The sequence below is a fragment of the Podarcis gaigeae genome (assembly GCF_964106915.1).
Source record: "Podarcis gaigeae genome assembly, chromosome: 5".
In the NCBI taxonomy this organism is placed as follows: Eukaryota; Metazoa; Chordata; class Lepidosauria; order Squamata; family Lacertidae; genus Podarcis; species Podarcis gaigeae.
Window position 1 is genome coordinate 76,562,957 of NC_139681.1, and position 26,148 is coordinate 76,589,104.

General features: G+C 42.1%; 1 protein-coding gene and 1 long non-coding RNA gene across 3 annotated transcripts in view; one reads left to right on the forward strand and one right to left on the reverse strand.

Moving 5' to 3' along the window:
* Nucleotides 1-26,148, reverse strand: part of LOC310845184 — a 589,082-nt gene that overhangs the window by 471,595 nt on the left and 91,339 nt on the right. The gene's annotated exons all lie outside the window — the stretch shown is intronic.
* Nucleotides 18-16,829, forward strand: LOC310844963 (mast cell carboxypeptidase A-like). Of its 2 annotated transcripts, none has more exons than XM_083739788.1 (12): nucleotides 18-174; nucleotides 4,563-4,747; nucleotides 5,026-5,101; nucleotides 7,885-8,009; nucleotides 8,805-8,901; nucleotides 9,498-9,599; nucleotides 10,156-10,257; nucleotides 11,046-11,156; nucleotides 13,163-13,253; nucleotides 13,593-13,795; nucleotides 14,827-14,911; nucleotides 16,573-16,829. In XM_083739788.1, exons 2-12 carry the CDS (start codon nucleotides 4,677-4,679, stop codon nucleotides 16,758-16,760), a joined length of 1,251 nt encoding a protein of 416 aa, XP_083595914.1. In that variant the 5' UTR covers nucleotides 18-174; nucleotides 4,563-4,676; the 3' UTR covers nucleotides 16,761-16,829. The 2 variants fall into 2 exon arrangements, with proteins under 2 accessions (XP_083595914.1, XP_083595913.1); XM_083739787.1 differs by lacking the exon at nucleotides 18-174 and adding an exon at nucleotides 1,536-2,044.

The following is a 26,148-nucleotide window of genomic DNA, read 5'->3' on the forward strand; positions in this document are numbered from 1 at the left end:
TTCACCTGACTGGATGTGACATCATCCTGGGAAAACAATAGGCCAGGGTGGTGTGGGGGGCTTTGTGTGAGAGTTTTGGCTTTGTGCTGCTTCCAAGAGCTATGGACTTCCCTGGAACACTAATGTGGAAGCAAGATCTGTTGGGGTATTAATGCTGTGAGCCCCTATACTCAGGTTGTATATCTGTGTAGATATGTTTTGCGTCCCCAGTTAATTCAAGCATATGGATCTAATTTTCACCACTATGACCACTTTTGCTCTCCATGAAATTTAAAATAAAAGTCCTCAAAAAATCTGTGTTTTTGGTAACCTCTTGCAGATACTGTACAATTTGTACAAAGAATGGCTGGATCTAGACACACCAAATAAGTGTTTCAGAAAAAAAACATGTTGTAAACTTCATAATGGGAAATCACGTTGGCGAAAGACGGGACTCCACAGTGTCATCTGGTGTCATAATAATAATAACAATAATAATTTATTATTTCTACCCTGTCCCTGGTTTCCCCAGCCACTCTGGGCAGCTCCCAACAGAATATTAAGGTAAAGGAACCCCTGACCATTAGGTCCAGTCGTGACCGACTCTGGGGTTGCGGTGCTCTTCTCACTTTATTGTCCAAGGGATCCAGCGTTTGTCCGCAGACAGCTTCCGGGTCATGTGGCCAGCATGACCAAGCTGCTTCTGGCGAACCAGAGCAGCGCACGGAAACAATGTTTACCTTCCCACTAGAGCGGTACCTATTTATCTACTTGTACTTTGATGTGCTTTCAAACTGCTAGGTTGGCAGGAGCAGGGACCGAGCAACGGGAGCTCACCCCGTCGCGGGGATTCGAACCGCCGACCTTCTGATCGGCAAGTCCTAGGCTCTGTGGTTTAACCCACAGCACCACCCGCGTCACAATAAAACATCAAACATTTAAAACCTCCCTAAACAGGGCTGCCTTCAGGTGTCTTCTGAAAGTCAGATAGTTGTTTATTTTCTTGACATCCGTTGGGAGGGCATTCCACAGGGCAGGCACCACTACCAAGAAGGCACTCGGCCTGGTTCCCTGTAAACTCACTTCTCGCAGTGAGGGAACCACCAGAAGGCCCTCAGAAGTGGACCTCATTGAACGATGGTGGTGGAGATGCTCCTTCAGATATATAGATATATCAGTGTTTATAACGCATGTAAAGTGCTTTTTCTTTACTAATGTAGCTGAATCCAATGTCAGCCAGGGAGAGAGCTGAATTGGCAAGTGACTACTTGCCACATGATATTGGCAACTACATCGCCACTTAATAAGATGGTCATTTTGTAACTTCCTGGCAAGTACTTCCCCAGGTTTCTGATTTACTGTGGAAGTGTGGTGGGATTTTCCTCACCATTTGGCTGGGTGATACAGACCACAAGCCTACAAAATGGTTTTGTTCACTTGATAAATTACTGTCCATCTATATATTCAGCTAGCTGTTGGAGCTTCTTGAGGATGAGCAATGGATGACCACTTAGAATGTTGCTTAGGCATTCCTCAGTTGCTATGACACCCAGGTATCTGTGTACCAATTTAAAGAGAAATTGCCTTTTCACATTCTTCCTGCACAGAGCAAAAACTTTCACATTAAAAATCCAAAGAGAATTAATTTCCTGATGGGATTTAACATATCTCAGGCTGGGATGGAGACAACTCAGAACAAAGTATGAGGGTTCTTGGGCTGCACAGTTCCTCTCATTCTTATCTCGTCTTCCTGGGAGATTGGTTTCATTCATTCTCATTCTTATCTCGTCTTCCTGGGAGATTGTGAAGATAGCTAAAGGGGAGAAACGTGAGATAAGTGAGCCACAGGGCATCTGCTCAGATCCACAAAAAAGAGATCCCTCTTTGCAGGATGTTTAACTGATAGGGTTGAGCCTGTGCCTAATGACTGGAGGAAAGCAACAGAAGTAGGAAGAGAAAAGAGAAAGACAGAAAATATAAACAAGGGATTTGAACCATCCTCATTCTCATAGGATGCAGTCAAACATCATCTTTATCACATCATCATAGCAAAACTGTGGTAAATGTAAGTAATCATGCCTATTTTAGGTGGACGTTGGATATCGAGAGTATGGCTACAAATCCTTAATTGTTTGATTGGTTAGATTAAGCGATTGTTAAAACCTCTTGATCCACTAGTCCAATATGGCGACCAGGCACAGTTCAAGGCCCTGCTTTTTAGCACTTAAAGCCCCAAACAACTTGAGACCAAGGTATCTAAGGGATTGCCTTGCCCACTGTATCACTGCCAAGCAGCTGTGCTCTTCAGATGGGGCACTACCGAGAGCAGCTTTTGATCCTGAGGTTCACTTAGCCTGTCCTAGAAACCAGACTTTTAGAATTGCAGATTCAGCTCTCAGTTACTATCCGAAATCAGACACCTGCCTAGCCTGATGGTGTTTAGGCACCTGGTGATGTTTAGGCACCTACTGAAGACATTTTGGTTTAGGAAGGCTTTCCCTGAGGTGTAATTCAAGGCATTTGTGGAATTTCCTTTTATATTTGAGGAAATGGTTTTACTGCTTTTAGAGTTTGTATAGATGGCTTTATTGTTTTAGAGTATTCTTTATTTTATTTTGTTGTTCTTGGAGCTTGTGTTGCTGCATTTCATTCCGTTTTTACTGTGAACACCAGTTCCAATGGCTTTATGTCATGGAGTGGTCTATAGAGTTTGTGAATAAAATAAATAAATGAATCTTTAAAAGAGCTCACCAGTAGCCAGGCAAAGTCTTTAAAAATGTTTTTTATTATTTTTTAAGTCAATGTCATTTTTTAAAACACACACACACCTGTGCCATTCTGCCAGTGCAGAATTTCCCTTTCCCCCAGCTGAAAGTGCCCCCAAAGGAAAGCCCTAAACTGGCCTGGGATCTATTAGATCCTAAGCCAGCTCCATTGCTGTCACATGACTGCATTCAGGCCAATTAGGGGCAGTTCTTACTTTAAAAACACACACAATTCATTTAAACATAGTGCATTGGAACTACAGGTGGGTGCACCATCACCCCCAAAAAAATAGAAAATGCATGATCAAAAGAGCATTTTTTAAAACAATCTAGGGTTGCTGCTTTCTGGCTTTCCTTTGATTTCTTCCAAATTCGTCCTACATGCCATATGTCTGGGTTTCCCCCGACATTTTGCCAATTCAGTGAAACTCCAGCCAGACCCCATTTTGCTGAGTGATTCCCAGATGTATGGCAGCCCTAAAAAAATCATAAATTTGCTAATGTGTATGTATAGATACACATTTAGAAATAAATACTATCATTTATACAGAAGTAGTGAGGAAGGTTGTAAGCAGGTGCCCTGTATACCTGCTCAGCATGCTATCCAAGTGTTAACCAGAGTTGGACCAGACAGCCTTTCAAATAGAAGACACCCCACATTAAAGTAGGACAAGTGGGGCCCTTTGAAGGGAAAAGTTGTAATGGATGAAAGAAGAGTAGTTTCTGCAGTAACAACAACCCGTTTGGAGACAGTGTCAGTTAGAAAGTACAGTATATTGACAAGTGGCTGATAACAACAGCAAAAAAACCGAAGGAACAGATAGGGAGATATTTGACTCTGTGGGCAACAAAGGAAATGAGACTAAACTAAAGATAAAACCTCATCTTGAATGTACCTAAAATGAAAAGATCACCATAGGGTCCAACTCCTTGACATGCCTGGAGGCTGCCCCCCAGTGAACAAAAGGCAAAACAGCAAAGAAGAATTGCTTGCTTTAGGGCTTTTGTCCTGCAAAATTACATTCCTGAGGAAGGTACCACTAAAATCCAAATTGAATGGGGGCCCAGGGGATATCGTGGGAAGCAGGAGAGAGGCAATGAAATAGGAACTTGGGGATTCACGAAGACCATGCAGAATTTGACCATCCACCTGCTCTTGGTTGAAGAGGAAGAAGATGCAACATTGATTTTAAAAAACCTGTAATTAAACATTAGGCCTGCTCCCAAAATAACCCAGGGCTGGGTTGGTGGAACCTAGGTTGACCCAGGGAAGGTTGGTCTGAGAAGTGGCCCTGAGATTGGGGCAAAAGGGCAGATCAGAGAGCTGTGCACACTGCTAGCTAGTGCTCCCTGTCTGCATCTCAGGTCTTTCCCTTCGAACCCAGCATTATTTGACTCTGCCTATCATTGGTTATGACTCAACCTATTGTTGGTCTCCCAGCCTTCCCTCCTTCCAGTCTCAGTGGACACCAGCTACCACTGAATAAAACCCTCCTTCTGGTTGCCATCCAGGAGATCAGCCTGAATGGCTGCCCAGGTTGATGTAAATATAGGCGTTCCTTAGTGTACAGACTGAGAAGACTCTCAAAAATCAGTAGGGCTTCTCCTGAATATCACAAACCCATATCTAAGCCAATGGAATTAAAATATACCCCTGGATTCCACAATAGGTTCCCCCCCCCCATTCAAATTATGTACAGAAACATTACAGTTGGATGTAGCATCTCATGTTGATCACAAAGGTTTCCAGGAGGGTCACTCCCCCAATTAATTTGAAGGCACTAACAGGAGTTGTACTTGCATTAACTACAAACATAGGCATAACAACAGAAACCTCATATCATCCCATGAATGCCCCTGAGGAAGTCAGCTGATCTCACCAAGCAGAGGAATAAATATGACAGGCATTGATTGCTGCAGAGGAAAGGAAACATGAAGTCCCTGTTGGCTTTGGGCTTGATTGCCACTGCTTTTGCTATCACTTGTCCTCGGCGTTTTGACAGGTATTTATCATTTATTTATTTATATCGTTCAATTTATAAACGGCTTGATTGCAAAAAGCAAAAAAACACAAAAAACGTTTACAAAAACGTAAAATAAAATAATGACATCATTTTAAAAAACTTTAAAACAACTATTTGAAACTTCTAAGAAATAAAATCAATCGGAATCTAAAACCAGATTAAAAGACATGTCAACGTTCTACATGTCTGGACGAAAGCAGAAGTTCTTTCAATTAATCCTGACATGCTACTCACTCCTTGACTTTTATGTCCTGCAGTGCAAAGGTGTTCCGTGTGAAGCCGCAGAATGAAAAGCAAGTGAGCTTCTTGAAATCCTTGGCAAGCAAAATACCGGTAAGATATTTTTACAGCTTGGATTCCCTCCCCCCACAATCCACCACCCTTTGTGTTTAGTGTTGGATTGTTGGATATCCTGTAAGAATCAGCAAGGCTGTTGTTGTTGTTGTTAAGAAAAAGAAAATCAACCTTGGGCGGTATTCAAATAATGCATCCTTTCAGTTCAAGAATTTCCACTTGTGCAATGGGATTTTCTTCCCCCTCTGCTCTTCCTGCATGTGCCCCATGCGCTCCCCAATTCTATTCCAGTTGCTGAAGAAGCAAAGTCTATGGCTTAGCTATGCACATCCATCTTCATTAGATGACTCCAGATTCTAGTATTATGAGAGAGGGAGAAGTTATTCTCCCTATGCACTTAATTTTACCACACCCCTCCTTCTTCATCTTTCTGCAAGCCCCAAACCTTGTAGTCTTTCTTGATAGGAGAATATGTCCAACCCCCTTGATCGTTTTGGTTGCTCTTCTTTGGAACTTTTCCAGATTTTGTTGTGGTGTGGTAAAGTCTCTGGGGTTGCACCAGAGAGACATCTGTCTGGCTGTGTCTGTGAAGGAGACAAGAGAGGCCACCAAACACTCACAAGACATAGCATGAATTCCTCAAAAGGCCTGTGCATTAGGGATGGGGGATCAATTCAGTTCAGTTTGCATTTTAACGTGAACAGAACAATATGCAGATCCGAAACCTGGGTATTCTTTGAAATTTGCATGCCTCCCAATTTTGCAATGCTGCTCACCAACAAAAACTGTGTACTAAATATACAGTGGTACCTCGGGTTACATACGCTTCAGGTTACATACGCTTCAGGTTGAAGACTCCGCTAACCCAGAAATAATACCTCAGGTTAAGAACTTTGCTTCAGGATGAGAACAGAAATCGCGTGGCAGCAACAGGACACCCCATTAGCTAAAGTGGTACCTCAGGTTAAGAACAGTTTCAGGTTAAGAATGGACCTCCAGAACAAATTAAGTTCCTAACCCGAGGGACCACTGTATTAAAGAACGTGTGCATATATATGCATCTATTGGTGAAAATAACATGCAAAAATGGATTATATTAGACAAGAATTGTATAGAAAAAATTGTATATTAGAAGAAATGTAGGCCCAAATGGTGACGATATTTTTTTTAAAAAAAATGGAAAGTGATGCAAAAATGTGGCAAAATGAATTTAAGATTGAAAAATTAGAAATCGAGAGAGCCCCAGACTGACAGATTCATCCCTACTGTACATAGAGCTTTCTCCATGTACACCCTCATGATCCTAGGATCCTGTTCAAATTTTCAGGAATCCTGCAAAAGCTACAGCCCTCAGACATGTGAACAAAGCTTACACTTCTACATGCATAGGGAACTACCATCAGCCAAGTATGTGGAAAACAGTAGAGGAGTGGAACCTCACACCTGATCCTGCTCAAATATCTACACATGCACATTTGGTGCAGACACTGAAAACATGTGACTAGGGATCTGGTTCTCTTCTCTTCACATTCCTCTTGAAAGGGTAAAGAGGAATGTTGTCAATCTCCAAAAAAGGCATTAATTTACTGCAAAGGCCTTAACACCCATTTTGAAGGCATTAACTTTTCATACAAAAAATTCTCAAAACAGATTCAGAGTTCACCATATCTTTGAGGAGACCGCAGGAGAGAAATGGCCCACACTTGCAAAGCCATTCAACACATATAGTGATAAAATAGCTGTTTGTTGACTTTAGGCCAATTTGCTGCACTAGTCTTACCTCTGGCCCAAAGTGCTTTGCTAGACAAATGTAAACATGTCTTAAAAGCCTTGACATTTTAATAGGACTTTCTTCAAAAATGTTGTATGATTTCAATGTTTTTTGTTCCCTTGCAACTCAAGGCCTTTAAACATGCTTTGCTAGTTGTGAGCCAAATAAGAACAAAAAAACACCCCAAACATATAATCACCCTTGTCGAATGATGTGAGGTAAGAATATTCTCCAAAGAATATTCTCTGCTAGAAAATTCTCCGGAGAATATTCTCCACAAATGTAAATTCTATGTCGTCTACACAGCTGCTTTAAATGTACACACCTCATTAATCGAGAATATTCTCGAGAATATTCTCCAAAAGATTATTCTCAAGAATTGGTCCATGGGGTCACGAAGAGTCAGACACGACTAAACGACTAAACAACAACAACAACCCTAGTCTAACCTCATCACTAGATGACATTTCCCTCCATCCCTTCCCTACCAAGGGATTATTTTGAGCCCTAGCACACAGGTTTTCAATACTAGTTTTTCAATCCAAGAAAACACAGGCTGGCATATACATTTGTTTTGATGGGTCTTCCTTGTAAATGCAAAATGAATCTTTTAGCTGCAGCCTGTGCTTTTTCCAGACACTGTTCCTCTGTGGTTTTAATTCTCTGAGAGAAGATTGTCCTATTCTGTAGGATAGTACTTTTGTTTGGGAAACACAATGGTGCTTCTCCTCTGCATCCGATAGGAGAAACCATTAAACTCCAGCTTCAGGTGGAACCACCGTCCAAACCCTTTGGTAATGTGGCAATGGATGGACCCAGAAAGAGCAGGTATTCCTGCAGCAGTAACAGTAATCCAAATTAGAAAATTTAAAGTTATTCTAGAATTTGGCTGCAAATAAAAGATTTCTGATCTTTCAGGTCCATCAAACAAGCTTAATATGGCCAGTTTTTAAGATGCTGGGGCATTCTACTTTGTAAAGCTAGAGATTTCTTCAAAAACTACATCCATGTTGACTTCCGTCTTGACTCCTTGACATTTCTTCCTGTGCAGATTGACTTTTGGTATCCAGACTCAGCATCGCATATAGTCAATCAGATGGAAGTGAATTTCCTTGTCCGTGCAGAACAGTCCAATACTACCAAGACTCTCCTGGAGCAGAACGGCCTACATTATGAGTGGGTGTTGCTTAAATATTTGTCACATCTGGTTGCTAGCCATTTGGAAAACTGTGTAGATTCTAGCAGGCTCTTCTTATGTTCTTAAGAGCCAATGGAGTCAACAGTAGTTTTATCCATGCAGAGATAATGGTGGGATTATCTGTGTACATATCCACACTGCACACTTAAACTGGTTTATTGTTCATCCTCAGGGGATCCTTGACACTCTAGGTACTGAGGAATCTCCACCAAGTCACAATTCCCAGGGTTTTTTTGTCAATGAAAGTGACATTTAAGTTATATAAGTATGCAGTTGTCCTAATATGCCCTTGGAGTTCTCATTTATGAGTAGAATTTGACCCACAGGTGATGCAATGCATTTTTCTTCTTCTTCCTTAATTAGTTAATGAATCATAGCCCCAAGACAGCAGATGTTCTTAGTTTCGTTCTGCTGTTAGAAAAGCTTCATTGCTGCTTGTATCAGATAAACCAGGCATGTCCAACTTTCAAGAGACTGAGATCAAAATTGTGGAGCTGAGATATGCCATCACCATATTGGATGAACCATGTGCTTTAACAGACCTGGTCCAGCTAAAGTCAGTTGTGACTAAAATGACATTGAAACCGACGGAGAAAGTTTGTCACACATCATTCTCAATGGAATGGGAGTCACGACCAACTTTTAGCCAAAATGAGCCCCATCATTTTTATATTAAAAGGTGTACAAGTCGTGTGATGCATAAAACTTACATATTGAATTGATCCTGTGCATGGCAGGACATGATTTTGCTTGTGGTGTTTTGTATCATGCAGGATTTTATTTCAAAACCTGCAAGAAGAGATTGACAAGCAACTTGAAAGGAATTCTCCCGCCAGCTACAGTTACACGAAATATAATGAATGGCACAAGGTACAGGATACATTTGATGACCTTAAAGGGAAGTATTCTCAGTAGTCAGAAGTAGCACTGGTTTCACTCAGATAGGACTGGGGACACAGCTACATTAGTAAAGAAAAAGGAAAAAGGAAAAACCAAAAACCAACGCTTTGATTGCATTATAAACATGCAACACCAGATGGTGCTGGAGAGATGGTGCTGATTTAATTTCTGATTTATTTATAGGGGTGTTCTGTATGTAGCTGCACCCCTGGTCTTATTTTGTGTTGTACTAGGGTATTAGCATCATCATCATTCCATGTATATCCTGCCATTCATCAAGTAATCTCAAGGCAGGTTACATAAAAACAGCAATAAAAACCAAACTGTATATCAAATACAAAATATAAAACAACAACTAAAAATTAACAGTTGATGAACAAGTAACTCATAAAGGACCTGGGGTTCAGACACCCCTGTGCTGGAAAGTATGAGACCACTGCTACTGTCCTTCCATATTTTAGTCATCTGGTGTCACAAACTTCAGTTCCAATTAAAAAGGAATCATCTGTGCATCACTAGCATTTAATCTGCTGCTAGCTGAACAATTTATATTTTATTTTATTCAGATTTCTGCTTGGACTGCCAGAATTGCAGAAAAGAAGCCGAAGTTGATTTCCCGCCTTCAGATTGGAAAAACTTTTGAAAATCGGCCCATGTACATCCTTCAGGTATGACGCTCTTTCCACAGCAATATTCAAAGAATGGGAAAGGTGCTCAAGAGCAGGGGTGGGGAATCTTCAGCCCTCCAAATGTTTCTGGACTACATCTCCTATCCACCCCAGCCAGCATGGTGAATAGTCAAGACTGATGGGACTTGCAGTCCAACAACATCTGGAGGGACAAAGGTTCCCCAACCTTCCTCCAGCATATCCTTTTACTTTAATGAGAAAAACAAAAAGACTTGTATCCAAATCCTATGCAAGGCTATGACCCATCATAGGTTTTACAGGGCTCAGCTGGGCTTATTTTTTGAGGAAGAGGAAGTGTTTGTAAGATTGTATCCCTGGAAGCTATAAAGGTTTGCTACATAATTGCAGCATTGCTTAAAAGTGAAAATCCATTTCTGAAAGGTTCTCAGAAAGGAACTGACACATCTGTGTAGTTTTACACACACACACACACAGAGAGAGACAGACAGACAGACAGACAGACAGACAGACAGACAGACATATGTACCAGCAGCTTACAAATTGTTCCTAACCACGGAAAATATTTCAAAAGCAGGTTGGGAAACAAAAGGACAGCAAAAAGGCCATCTTCATGGACTGTGGAATTCATGCAAGAGAGTGGATTTCACCTGCATTTTGCCAGTGGTTTGTGAAAGAGGTTAGTTAACCATCAGTCCTATTTACCTGCAATGTCTTAGCGACTGAACCTCAGAAAGTTTCCTTTACTATGCAACACCTCCCAACAGCGATTATCAATTCCAGCCTTACCAATGTCACAGCAGGAGACACAAGAGGGGGGGAAATCAAAGGCTCCTTTCTGCCAGCAAACAAATTGTGAATGTGCTCCAGTCTCGTTTAACAAAACATGGCCACTTCCAAAATGTCACTATTTTGCACGTGAGATTCAATCACATATCAGCAAATTTAGGCTGTGCGATTAAAGTGGACTTGGCATGCTTGTGCAACAAGCCCCCAACCCCTACAAAATCAGACTTTTTATAATAAGCATAGTGGTGGGAAGATTGCATTGCAAAGTGTGGGACAACTATTGCTAAAAGTTATTGCTTTGCAAACCAAGTGGAATGAAGACCCAATAAATAGCAAATATTGCATATTCTTTCCAGAACTTTGTGCAAACAAATCAGGATGAATGCTCAATAAACAGGGGATCTGGAAATGACCATAGATACGAAGTTGACACTTTTCCTTTGGGATTGTTCTAGAAAAGTGATCTGCGATGATTAGGATGAAGATTAGCTTCTGCAGAGAATCTGTTGTCATGCAGTATGATGAGCTGCAGCAACAATCCTATGTACACTTATCTGGGAGTTAGGCCCACTGTGGAGAGTGAGACTTACTCCTGAGTAAGTACACATAGAATTGCATTGTAATTTGCTTTTAATCCTTGAGTAAAACTGACTTCTAAACCCTCAAATGTATCACCAGGCCATCAGGACTTACGGAAAGGACAAGGCTATGACAAATCTGCTGGACAACATGACGTTCTACATCCTTCCCGTACTCAACATAGATGGCTATATCTGGAGTTGGACTTCGGTATGGTACACATCTTCCTGCTTGCAAAAGCTACTTTTAGCAACTTAAATCTTCATCTGTGATTTTAAAGGGCAAAAGCTCTGGATTGATGTACAATGAAAGTGGGATATTTGTGTGCTCTTGTGGGTTGGTACAGTGAAAATGGTTTGAGGAGGGCAAACAAGATATAATGAAGTCCATACCTGCTCAAGAGCAACTGTCCTAATTCTGGCCTCATATACCCTAGACATTCAAAGCAATATCATACCACCTTGAACTGTCATGATTCCCCCCCCAAAAAAAGAATGAAGGGAACTGAAGTTTGTTAAGAGGGCTGAGAATTGTCAGGAGACCCTGATTTCCCTCACGGAGTTGCAATTCCAACAGGGCTCTGGTAAGAAACAGGATTGTTATACCGCCTGGGGGGGGGTGCTAACAACTCCCAGCACCCAAACTATAGTTCTCGTAATTCTGTATAGTGCAGATGAACCCCCTAAGGTAAGGTTACCAGATGTCCCCATTTCCCGGGGACAGTCCCCAGATTTACAAATCAGTCCCCATACAAAGGGAAGTGGGTGGCGCTGTGGGTTGAACCACAGAGCTTAGGACTTGCTGATCAGAAGGTCAGTGGTTCAAATCCCCGCAATGGAGTGAGCTCCCATTGCTCAGTCCCTGCTCCTGCCAACCTAGCAGTTCAAAGGGACGTCAAAGTGCAAGTAGCTAAATAGGTACAGCTCCGGCGGGAAGGTAAACGGCGTTTCTGTGCACTGCTCTGGTTCGCCAGAAGCAGCTTAGTCATGCTGGCCACATGACCCCGGAAGCTGTACGCCGGCTCCCTCGGCCAATAAAGCGAGATGAGCGCCGCAACCCCAGAGTCGGTCACGACTGGACCTAATAGTCAGGGGTCCCTTTACCTTTACCCCATACAAAATCCATTGAAGTTTAAAAGTGTCCCCGGATTCACTGAAAAAAATCTGTTAACCTTACCTAAGGGTACAAAGATCTGTTTCTCCTTTTCAATGTCAGTTTACTGCTCATGAGCTCCAGGTGGCTACCAGTTAGCAGATTTTGAGCAGATCAGGAAGCCAGACAGACATTAATGAAGAAGCAACCATAACATAGAACTTGTTGTTGTTTAGTCGTTTAGTTGTGTCCGACTCTTCATGACCCCATGGACCAGAGCACGCCAGGCACTTCTGTCTTCCACTGCCTCCCGCAATTTGGTCAAACTCATGCTGGTAGCTTCCAGAACACTATCCAACCATCTCATCCTCTGTCATCCCCTTCTCCTTGTGCCCTCCATCTTTCCCAACATCAGGGTCTTTTCCAGGGAGTCTTCTCTTCTCAAGTGGTGGTCAAAGTATTGGAGTCTCGGCTTCAGGATCTGTCCTTCCAGTGAGCACTCAGGGCCGATTTCCTTAAGAATGGATAGGTTTGATCTTCTTGCAGTCCATGGGACTCTCAAGAGTCTACTCCAGCACCATAGAAGTACTAAAGGTTAAACAAGGAACTGGCCTACCTCCGTCCTCCACTCTGCTTCAGATATTATGAATTCCATACAGAGATCAGCCAAATCTCAGTCTATTTCTCTGCATGTACCTCAGTTGACTCCATTTACCATGTACCAGCCAGACTCTGATAGGTTGCTTCTTCCTAGCATATGCATCTCATTTGCTTGATCATGTGTGATTGTTGCATGAAATGATGCACACCTCGCCTTCATGCTGTGACTTACCTACACTAAAATGCCTTCTTTGTAGGAAATTCATAACAATTGGAGTAGCACGTGCTAACATGAGGAGCCTGAGAGACAGAATCTACAGTGAGAGGATCATAATGTCAAACACAAATTCATTTAGTGCGTTATTTTTGATTGCACTGTCTTCCTAGTTTTAAATATTAAAGTCTTCATTTTAACCATGGGGGCTTTGTGCTCAAAATCAATTCAATCTGTTAATCATTTGGTTAAGGGGGTTGGGAGGGATCCATATATCAGTCTGAAGTCCCTCAACTGTTTTGTCGACTAGGATCGCTGTTGGAGAAAGAATCGCTCTAATGTAACCAGCAATAAATGTATTGGTGTTGACCTCAACAGAAACTTTGATGCTGCATGGGGCAGTAAGTATTCTTTCTTTTTTAAAACACACACACACACTTGCAACTAAACCTCTGAATTTTTTTGAATATAACTCTGAAGCCACACTATGTGGACATTACTTCCTCCCCTCTCAATTTAATATTTTGGTTTCCAAGACATCTTGGCATTGGCAAAAAAAAAAAAAAAGTATTTTGTACAGCAAATATAAATTAACATGACATCCTTCTTAGCTTTGTTAAATTAGTATCGTTAAACCAAATAAACATGCTACATCAATTCTTAAAATTTTCAATTCTAACATTTTCAGGAAAGCCTATATTGACCTTCTGTAGCTAATTAAGTGTTCTCTTCACCAACAGCTGTGGATGCTTCCAAAGATCCATGTACTGAAAATTTTTGTGGACCGTCAGCAGAGTCGGAACCGGAAACGAAAGCAGTTGCAGCATTCATCCGCAGCCATCTTTCTTCAATCAAAGCCTATCTGTCAATTCATTCCTACTCTCAGATGATATTGTTCCCTTATGGCTATACTTTGAACAAGGCACCCAACCACGACGAACTGGTAATATCTTCTCTAATATGGCACTCTTCCGAAGTTTTGGACAGCCTTAGTATGACTGAGTTGATGGGAATTATAGTTCAAAAATATCTAAAAGGCACTGGGCTGGGGGGGCGGCGGCGTGGATCCCTATTAGAGCAATACCTGCATTAAGCCAACCAAATATGTCACAAAATAATGTTCAAGCTTCTGAGTTCTCCGCAACTATTTATTTAGATTGTAACTGAAGTAAGCTGGGGGTGGGATGAAGGAGGAAACTTTTGAAAAGCCCTAAACAGCCTTGGTCCAGTATACCTGAAGGAGCATCTCCACCTCCATCGTTCTGCTCGGACACTGAGGTCCAGCACCGAGGGCCTTCGGGCGGTTCCCTCGCTATGAGAAGCCAAGTTACAGGGAACCAGGCAGAGGGCCTTCTTGGTAGTGGCACCCGCCCTGTGGAACGCTCTCCCATCAGATACCAAACTTTTAGAAGACATCTGAAGGCAGCCCTGTTTAGGGAAGCTTTTAATGTTTAATAGGTTATTGTATTTTAGTGTTTTGTTGGAAGCTGCCCAGAGTGGCTGGGGAATAAATATTATTATTATTATTATTATTATTATTATTATTATTATTAAATGGTTCAGTTGGGTATTCTGCATCTTTTGGGTTGAACCTAAGACTGTTGGGGGGGGGAGAGAACACACAATGGTTGACCCGCCCATGTTCCATCTTGAGACTATGGCAATGTTAAGATTACCATTAACTCTGGGTCTAGTGTGCTCCCACAGCTGGTGTTTGAAGCTGTGTGCACATGACATTAGACCCACAATTCATATATATTCGGTAGTTTCTTGAGAAATACTACTGTTTGATGTGCATTCCATCAAACCGGTTTCCATCAGATCTGAAGACATAAACCACATTCACTTTGCAGTTATATGGGTTCATATGGGACAAATAAGAAAACATCAGCAATTTCTGCCCCCATTTCCCTTTTTGTCAGAATATTCCACCACCACAAATGGCTTGTTTTGTTTTGTTTTGTTTTAAACCAGAATGAACTCGCAAAGAAAGCTTCCCAAGCTATAGCCAGCCTGTATGGTAAAAAATACAAGTATGGGACATCAGCACTGACAATCTGTAAGTATTTGAAATACTTCATCTCTCTGTAAACATAACACATTCGGAATCGTTGTGCTTAGGACTGCAAGGGCTTCCTTCACTACACATGTGAAAGAAAAATAGAAACTGCGGCATGCAGATGTAGTGTTGGAAAAAGTGCCACCTACAGAATTTCTTCCTGTCATGCGCCATAGGAGCCCCACCAACACACAAGGTTGTGTTCTCCTAACAACATCAGTGTAGAAAAGGCTTCCACCTATCAGTTCAGTTATGGGCTCCTCTGTTCCTAATAAGAGTCTGGCTAAACCAGCCAGGTTTGGGATGCGGGTGGCGCTGTGGGTTAAACCACAGAGCCTAGGACTTGCCAATCAGAAGGTCGGCGGTTCGAATCCCTGCGACAGGGTGAGCTCTCGTTGCTCGGTCCCTGCTCCTGCCAACCTAGCAGTTCGAAAGCACGTTGAAGTGCAAATAGGTACCGCTCTGGCGGGAAGGTAAACGGCGTTTCCGTGAGCTGCTCTGGTTCGCCAGAAGCGGCTTAGTCATGCTGGCCACATGACCTGGAAGCTGTACGCCGGCTCCCTCAGCCAATAAAGCGAGATACGCGCCGCAACCCCAGAGTCGGTCACGACTGGACCTAATGGTCAGGGGTCCCTTTACCTTTTTAAACCAGCCGGGGGATGATTCTGTTATACTGAAATTTTGCTCCTCTGAAATATACTTGGAGTTGAGTGTGAATTTCATGCTCTTTATTCAGCTCATAGTAGGAATGAATGAATCTTTCACCAAAACATCTAGCTATATATACATTATTTACACAATGGGCCGCACGTGATTGGCTAATTCCGGGCTGCTCCTGTAGGCCAATTAAGCTGCGGATTCACCTCCTCCAGAAGCCTGATTGGCTGCTCCTGCAGGCCAATCAGGTTGCTGATTCACTTCATCCATGAGCCTGATTGGCTACTCCTGCAGGCCAATCAGGTCGCTGATTCACTTCCACCTGGAGCTGGATTGGGTGCCTCCTGTGGACCAATCAGACAGCTGCATTCTGGATCCTATTGTTCTAGGATTCAGCTCAGTACATAACACCCTCACAAATAAATAAGTTACCCTGATCCCGGGCAGCCAAGGAGGGGGAGGTCTAGAGACCCTTTTAGACTGTGTGGAGAAAGGATACATATAAATGGAGTATTCTAAGCTCTATCCCTGACTGGCATGTTGGGTTATGAAGTAGAGGTGGAATAGAATATCAATTCCATTTGCATTTTAATGTGAAACTACCGAATTCACTAGCCTTCACAATTTGCCCTTTTCCAGATTTTGCAAGACAGTTCTTCAACCTAGTAATGTTTACCAAAAAAAAAGGTGTCTATTAAGGCAAAGTGTGCATAAAATTGCAATACTTGTGAAAATAGCATACAAAAATTTGCAATATAAAGGCTTTATGTGTTGCAGTCATCAAGTGTAGTGCATGCATGTGTGAATGGACCTTTGATCAAGGCTTAATTTGATTCTGCGCTTATCAAAGGTCATCATCTAAACCTATTTTGAATGTCATTGCGAAGTCCTAAGAAACCAGATGAAATAATAAACAAGCAACAATAACATTTCCCTCTATTTTTTTCTTGCTGTGTTCTCTGTAGCAAGCTAGCGGCAATTAATTTTGTTGTCCTGTTTTGCAGATCCTTCCTCTGGTTGTTCCGATGACTGGGCTTACAATCAGGGTATCAAATACTCCTTCACCTTTGAGCTTCGTGATAGGGGCAAATATGGGTTCTTCCTTCCTGAATCTGAGATCAAGCCAACTTGCCAAGAGATTATGTTGGCAGTCAAGTTGATGGCCAGTCATATCCTCAGCCGAACAATGTAATGAGGACTACTGCTTTATGGTGTATTGCAGAGCTTTGGAAAGTAATAAATCAGCACATTTACAGACAAAGGATTTGGGGTGTCATTATTAGCCTTGGATAGGAGACCAGGGATCCCTGGGCTGAGGACAGCAAAATATCTAACTAAGCCTCTTCCAGGTTCAAACATAGCAGCAGCTTCATAGAAATCCACTAGCAGATATCGCAATCAGCCTTCCTCTCTTACAAACTTAGGGAACAATTGGGCTGGTAAATGAAGGCAGTGGAAATATCTTCATGTGTATCATGTTTCTGAGACCGTGAAAATGTGTAGTGTCATCTACCTTCAGAGTCACATCAGAAAGTGTTAAGTTGTGGGTGAACGTATCAAACGACACAGCAATTCTTCAAACAGCTCTTGTTTATTCACAGGCCAGAACAGAACTGAACTGAAGGGTTCAGCCAGCCTGATTATATAGAGCTCCACTAGAACGCAACAGTAACCATTTTCTGTAACTATCCAATCACTGAACGTTACTTTCAATCCCTTATTTGCATATGTGGACCTGAGTGAAAACTATCTACAGTATCCCCCTGCTGGCCCAGGGTGAGAACTTCAGTACATAACAGAAAGATTCAATTATTCATCTATAAATGCAAATGTTTGCTTGCAGAAGAGCCATCACTTGATGGTAAAGCAATTGTTTTGCATGCAGAAGGTCCCCAGTTCATTCCCTGGTATCTCCAGGCAGGAAAGACCCCCTGCCTGAAATCCTGGACAGCTGCTGCCAGCCAGTGAAAGCAATACTGAGCTACTTGAACCAATGTTCCTACTTATTTGCTTTCATCAAAATACAGTATATATCTATTACTCTTCATCAAAAATGGATTCCATGGCAACCTGCAATAGATAGATAGATAGATAGATAGATAGATAGATAGATAGATAGATAGATAGATAGATGATAGATAGATATAAATGCAGCCCCACCATAAACATGGAGTCCTAACCTTAGGGATCCACGCATGAAATTAAATTAAACTGGGATCACTGATATATATGTTTCCTGCCTATGGGTTTTCTCCCTTTGTGTCTCAAATGGAAAATTCCTGACACATCCTGCTTTTCGGAAACAGCAGCTTAAAATCACTATTTTAACCATTTGGGTTAAAAAGCTCAACAACTTTGCATGTGTTGCAAGTTAAGATTCCTTAGATTGGAATCTCACTAACCTATTGTATCACAGAATCTTGTAAACATAAATAAGAGTTTAGGATTTATCCATTTTTATTGCATGAAATTGTATTAGAGGTCTATTGAAAACCTGCTTTTTATTTTTTATTCACATTTTTAAAAAATGAATAGTATAATTGGGGGGGGGGGGGACTTGAACTTCCAAACATTCAGTCCATCAGTAATTTAACTCTTCTCTTCTCCAAACCATTTAACCCTTCCTCAAAGAACTAGAGCTGCCTCTTAGATATCCTTCCACCCTCCAAGTATCTCAATCCCATGGAAGACCAAGTCTTGATTTATCAAAGCACTCAGTCAGAATGTTAGCATTTCGCATTAAACCAGCAGAGGGCATTAAGACATCAGAGTGATGCTCTGACTAGGAAAAAATATCTTGGGGGGGGGGGGGGAGAGCATTAATCTCATGGCAAGCTGCCTATGGCTATGCATCAGGATATGCAGAATGACTGTTTCAGAAAGTGTGGGTTTGTTATGTTTGTCTTTATATGTGAGCTGCATCAAATTCATCCCCAGTTCCAGAGAGAGAGAGAGAGAGAGAGAGAGAGAGAGATCATTTCTTTGTTGTAAACAAGTTTTCTCTGGGTCCAGGTCTGATACTAGAAGTGAGGCAGGCAGGGTGGGGTGCAGAGTCTATTCTGATATGTTCAACACATACTTGCAACTTAAGAATTTACGTCAGGCATTTCTTAGACTATAATACCATTCCCATCCAATGAAGTGATAAAGCAGATCAACAAGTTGAGACTGGTACCCAGGAGTTATTTACAACACTACAGAGTAGACCTAGAAGAAAAAAGCACTCCATTATACAGTGGTACCTCAGGTTAAGAACTTAATTCGTTCCGGAGGTCTGTTCTTAACCTGAAACTGTTCTTAACCTGAAGCACCACTTTAGCTAATGGGGCCTCCTGCTGCTGCTGCGCCGCCACTACACAATTTCTGTTCTCATCCTGAAGCAAAGTTCTTTTTTTAAAAAAAAAAAAAATATTAATTTTCCAACATACATTTATAATATCCAATCAAAATTATCACATATTTTCTCTTTTAGACTTCCTTCAGCCTCTCTGACCATCATCCATTATTCGGTTTTTTAATTACGCATTTCCTAATTTTTATATTGCATTTTTTATACCTTCCCCCTCTTATTTTTCTTCAATACAATATTCCTCAAACATTCACAGAGCTTCTTGAAATCCCACTAGCATTATTTGCTCATCACATATACATTTCAAATAGTCTGAAAATTTTCCCCAATCTTCGATGAACTTGTGGTCTCGTGGATATCTAATCTTCCCTGTTAGTTTGTCCAGTTCTGCATGATCCATCAGTTTCATTCTCCATTCTGCTAACGTCGGCAATTGTTCCTGGGTGATTTACCCAAGGTAATATTTCTGGGTTAGCGGAGTCTGTAACCTGAAGCATATGTAACCCGAGGTACCACCGTATTATCAATAATCTACAGCCCATCCTGGACAATGTTATATTACTTCCCTCTCATAGACTTTGAGTAGTAGCCCTCTCTTTGCTTACATACACCTACTCGGTAGCAACAGCAGGTCACCTAACAGTGGCACAAAGGCAGACTCTTTCTGCAACAAACCCAGATGCCAACTCTGTCCCCATATCTACTAGGCAACACTATTAGAGGAACTAGTAATGTCAGCCCCAACACCAAGGATTCCTTCACCGGCTCATCTTCCACTATCTATGAGATGTATTATCATCCAACAGCCATGCTCTTCCACATTACACATAGAACAAACAAGTCAGTCTCCATACAAAAGATTAAACACACCACCAGTGTGGTGTAGTGGTTAAGAGTGGTAGAATCATAATCTGGTGAACCGGGTTCGCGTCCCTGCTCCTCCACATGCAGCTGCTGGGTGACCTTGGGCTAGTAACACTTCTCCGAGGTCTCTCAGTCCCACTCACCTCACAGAGTGTTTGTTGTGGGGGAGGAAGGGAAAGGAGAATGTTAGCCGCTTTGAGACTCCTTAGGGTAGTGATAAAGCGGGATATCAAATCCAAACTACTCCTCCTCCTCCTCCTCCTCCTCCTCCTCCTCCTCCTCTTCTTCTTCTTCTTCTTCTTCTAATCTGACTTCAGAAAGGAAGATATTCAGAAATCAATGGGATAACTCCAATCTTAAGGTGGTTGTTCTTGAAAAAGGGAACTTCAAAGGGAGACTCCAGCTTGAAATGACTCAGTAATAAGGTATAAAGTTCAGTTCTATCATCAGCGACCTCAATCACGCTAAGATCCTTTTATCACACTGCATATAGACTCCCAATGCCTGGGTGTCTGTGGTACTACTTTTGGAATGTGAATGCTGCTAAAAAAATTTTTTTTTACATGTATTTAACCTTTAACATAAATATCAGAGTCAGGATTATCTATCTATCTCTATTTTATTCCCCTGTAACCTCGCTGCTTTTAATCTTGCTCCCTTACTATACAACCATGTGATATTGCAACTTTGGATAACCATGCATATAATGAAATGAGCTCTAGTCCACAAAAGCCATACCATAATAAAAAATTAAGGTGCCACAAATCTCTAATTTTTGCAGCAACAAACGAATATGAATACCCCCTGGAAATTCTTTATTTTGCCACATTTTATAAAGTTCTTACCCAAGGATGAGGAATCTATGGCCCTCCCTGTGTTGCTGGATTCCAGCTACCATAATTCTGGACCCTTAACCCCACTGGCTGGGGTAGATGGAAGTCCAACAGCATCTAGGGCCTACAGATTCCCCATTCTTGCTTTAACTATTTCTGAGAGTATGGGGACTTCCACACTGTCAGGTGCGATGCAATCCCATCCCAGCAAATTGACACTGTGCTAATATACTGAGTTGGGAGGTTGTGCACAGCAACCCAAAAGATCTGACTTTTTGCATTAAGTGATGGTGAAATGCACAGGAAACTAGTCTAGGATAACACTTGCTTGGATACAATGCTGTCTAGCCTCCCCTAAAAACAAATCAGGATGAATGCTCAATAAACAAGTCATCTTGAAGCACACCATGTCTCTGAATCCCTTTCTGCTGTGTGACACCAACTTGTGAGGGATCAATTTACGTGGCAAAACACATCTTCCACAAACTACTCTCTAAGGAAATGATTGAGTGGCTTCTGAGAATACAGAGGTTGTCCATTCCTGCTCTAAAGGATGGCAATTCCTCTTCAGACTTCCGACAAAACTATCTGTTCCAAACTATATTGTATAAACTGCTGGACTAAGTCCAGTTCCCATCAGTAGATGCAAGGAATGGATGCCACTTAGCATATAGCCTGATGGTCTGTCTCCAGAATGACTGAACAGCTTTCTCCAACAATTGCATGACTCCAGAATTGTGGCTACCAGGAGACAAGACTCCTGAAAGCTCACAGATACTTAAAAGCAAAACAACTTTGCACAGCATTGCCATAAATTTCAGCAACTTTGTGGAGATCGATGGAAGTGTCTTCCATAATGATGGATCCATATTAATTTGAGGTTTATCTAAAGTGTGTGTGATATTGTTCAAGGGGTGGTGGCCACAACTACAGGAGCATTCACACATTCTCATAGATCAGCATCTTCCAGGCACACATGATCCCCCAGCCTGAATTTAAATTTTCAGCCATGGCTGTTTCCCAGAAACTTCTGCCAATGTCAGGGGAATGCAGAGTATCCTTTTTCTTTGTTTTATTCAGGCAGATCACTTACAAAGCTGGAAAAATTGTTTCAGTATCTAAGATGTGTATGAGCTTAAGCCTCGGAATCAATTTCCGGGACTGGAACTGGGCCATGGAATCTGGGTCCTCCTTTTCTGTGGTAATCTTTTCCCCCACTTTGTGTTCATGCTGGCTAGACGAGATTGCCATTTGAAGTTGAAGCTACACACACACAGAAGAGGTTTACTTCCAAGTAAACATGCAAACAGTAATGCTGTACATCTGTTAATTTTTTATTCTTTCAAGGTGTGGTTTAATAAACTGTTACCTGTCCTGAGTCTCCAGAGAAGGATTGAAGCTTTTGAACAAAACTGTTTGGCACCTCAGTGCTGAAAGCTTCTGTTTGGGAATACAGTGGTACCTCGGGTTAAGTACTTAATTCATTCCGGAGGTCTGTTCTTAACCTGAAACTGTTCTTAACCTGAAGCACCACTTTAGCTAATGGGGCCTCCTGCTGCTGCCGCGCCGCCGGAGCATGATTTCTGTTCTTAACCCAAGGTAATATTTCTGGGTTAGCAGAGTCTGCAACCTGAAGCGTATGTAACCTGAAGCGTATGTAACCCGAGGTACCACTGTAAATCTCATTTCTCTCTGTGGAAATAAAACGGACTCAACTTCCACTGCTCATAACAGTGTGGAAAATCTTAAAAGAAGCCTGCTCCTTTAATCATAAGTTTCCAGAAACTCAAGACCAAAGTTCATTTGTCAAAAGGATTTATTGATCCTCGTAATGACAAATGAGATGGACGAACCCTAGACACTCCGGGTTGGAGCCTTAGGACTTGAAGATTCATGTGCTGCCAGCCTTGCTGTTTCTCTCACTCATGGCTGCTCTGCATGGATGACTTTCCAAAAAAGCGCAAACACCCATGGGCAGCTTTAACTGGAATAAGAGCACTTTTGTCCCAAACAGTCCTGAAGCAATCCTCAGTTCCTTTTGAGAATGGCCTCTATTCATCCACTCTGAGTTGCTGGGTGAAGTGGATGAAATCTAATCTGAGCTCGTGGTCAGGAAGTGGTGGGAAGGAGAGAGTTATTAAAAAGCTCAGCTGAACCAACCTGTAGTGAAGCTCAGCAAGAGATGTGTAATATAGGAATAAGGTAGACATCATGGTTGGGTCTGAGCCCATATGTCTCCTCTGGACCTCCTTTATCATTTTTGGATCTAAGTTCCTATGGAAACACATTTCCAGGCTATTAACACTCTTTTGCCAAGTCCAGATATTGCCTCAGTGTTTTGCCACACTGGTAGATCTTCTCACAGAAATCTTATTGGAAACCTGTAACAGTATGTATTCTAAGGCTGGACAATATATCAGTATATAGTCTAAAACCAGTTGAAGTGCATATCATGATATTGGTTTCATAGTTTTTGACCTGGCGATATATCGTAAATCACGATGAATGTTAGGACTGGGCGATTGATATATATTGTCCAAAACCGGTTTCATGTGCATATCATGATATTGTTTTCATAATTTTTGACCTGGCAATATATTGTGAACCATGGTGTGTGTGCGCACGCGCACGCGCGCCTGTACTATGCAAAAATCACAACGTGAGGAAAAACTGAAGCCAGCAAATGTCTCCATCCTTATTTCAGACATTGTGATATATCATTATATTGCAAGGTTTAGCTGGTGATATATCACAATGTTGAAAACCAGATATCACCACTGTATTCATTTATTTCATTATGTGGCCTGTTCTGTACTGAAGACTCAGATTACACAAAATAAATTTGGCCACAGAAGATGACAAAAGGAATGACTGTGCTGAAGGCTCATGATGCAGAAATCATGGAAGAAGGCTTGTGGAAAAGCAAACTGTATGGATAAAAACGCTTAAACTGCGCCTAGTCAAATGATGCAGACAGGGCTCCTTCAGACAACCCATGTCATTCAGCAACTTTTTCCTGATTTGCTTGCACAAAGCTTACGTGAAGGTTTGACAATGCCAGGTCATTTTTGAGATCCTTTCTGATTTGCCTGAGAGGTGGTTATGAGACAATGAACATTTGTTCTGACTTGATTGTTGGCTGTTTATACATCTTCCGATGTGTCATTTGACCATCCCATACTTTTCAATGCCTTACCCTGTCGCTTTGCTAATTATAAAACGTCCATTGTTGTTTTGTAAAGTGGATTTGTTGCCCTGGGGTGACAGGGCAATTTAATCCACTTGAATTGTGCAAGCCAAATTTACCCATATGTGCTTGAATCCATTCCGCAAGAGCAACAGTGTGCAGAAACAAATAGTTTTATTTAGAAATGGGAAAGGCATGGGGATTCAAGGACCGTCCAGCGGCTGCCATCATCCAGGACTGAGGCCTCTCAGAGAGAAGCCTAACACACTGTTGCAGAGCTGACTGGAAGATGTGGGTGGAGGTAATTAACCAATGGTGAGAGGAAGACTGAGCTGAGGTTTGAAGCAGTGTTGTAGAACCTACTACCTTTCCAAGGAACAAGCTCTCAATTGCCAGCTCCTCCAAACCACACGTAGAACTACAGAGGCACATTGTCGAAGGGGCTGGAACCATGATTCAGGATCTGCAAACAAGTTCTTGGAAAACCTCTGTGGCTGTTGTTGGTTTTTCCTGCCCAGTTAGAATACTTGCTGGCCTAGCACGCCCTGAAAGCATGTCAGGTAGTTTGCAGAAACAAATTGTGTGCTGCTAGTTAGATCTGGATGGACAAATAGGAACGGGATTCTATTGCTTCAGGAGTGTCTCACACCCATCTGGATTCTTCAGTATCGAAAGCTGCCTGCAGAGTAAATGGACAACTTGCTTAGCATTTGGATAGCACTTTTTTTCTTTAAAAAAAATATTTTTATTAAGCAATTTCAACATAACAAATTATCAAACCATATAATCACATACATTATTTCCCCCTTTTTTTCCTACCCCCACTTCCATCTCTCTCTCTCCCCCCACCACGGACTTCCCTCAGCTCCTCTCTCAGATTTCTCTGCACATATTATTCTCTGTGTGTTATAACATTATACATATCCTTGCCTTGTCTATCTATCATGTTATCAACCAATAAATTTGTGTATGTTTATTCAAAACCTGCCAAGGAGCCCAGTTCATTTTGTTGTCTTTTTAGATAATTTGTAAAAAGCTCCCATTCTTCCTTAAACTCCCAGTTGTCCAGCAGTTTGTATGTCAATTTAGCCAAAGCATTTGGATAGCACTTTCAAAACAACAACTGTCCTTTTGCAGTGTTTATGGAGTTTGTGCTCAAAGTGCCTCCATAAGGTGGGATGTTTTTGTCCCCATTATACAGATTAGGGCTGGCTTCCCTTTTGCAGAGGCCCTGGGCAAAGCAACCTCTGGCAGGCCTCCTCCTTTTTCTGCATGCCCTGGAAAGCTTATCTGGTTGCAGTGGCGGCATTCTGAGCGGCTCCAGGTTGCTGCAGCTGCCACCGTTTAAATTCCTCACAATTCCCCATACCAGTAGAGAGGGTCTCTGAGAAATTGAAAGTATGATCTTGCTGGCTAACTCAGAATGCAGGGACAGAAGGAATATTTAATGGGGTGGGGAGGGCAAGGCAGGCCTCAGCAGTAGGCCCTGGCAGCGGCCCAAAGATACCAGGTGCTGAAACCAGTTGTGCCACAGAGACTAAACTGAGCACCTCACCAGATGATGCCTGCATTGCACACCCAGCAAAACATCCATCATTATTTGAGATGAGAAATAGATTTTTGCCCCATATAATTTATATTTGTGGTTGCAGCACAATAACTGTCACAAAGAACTAAATGAAGAAGAGTTTGGATTTGATATCCCATTTTATCACTCCCCGAAGGAGTCTCAAAGCAGCTAACATTCTCCTTTCCCTTCCTCCCCCACAACAAACACTCTGTGAGGGGACTGGGGCTGAGAGATTCAAAGAAATGTGACTGGCCCAAGGTCACCCAGCAGCTGCATGTGGAGGAGCGGAGACGCGAACCCGGTTCCCCAGATTACGCGTCCACCGCTCTTAACCACTACACCACACTGGCTCTGAGAGCCACTGTGAACCAAATCTACTCTTCTCAGCAGCAGACTCTTCCTCTTCTGTTTGCATAGCCTTATTCCACTTCCCATTTCTTGTTGGTGCTAGACAGAACCTTGGAAACTGGGTTATTTATGTCTAGAGAAGATGAATGTGCACCTGTTATATAATCATTGCAGGACTGAGACCGCGTTATGGGTTGTGGGGAAATTGCAATTTCACAGTGTTCAAACTGTAAATATTTTTCAAATACCAGCATGGCTATCTCTTCTCCTTGCTGCAATGCCTCCTGCCACTTCAAAGTCTTCCTTTCGCTTGGAATTCTTATGTATTCGGGGGGGGGGGGGAGTTAAGGTGGCAAGCAGGCAATGGCTTTGTGTAGCCCAGTTGTTTTTTCCTGCAGCAAAGCTAACCCCACAAGACATAGTACAGCA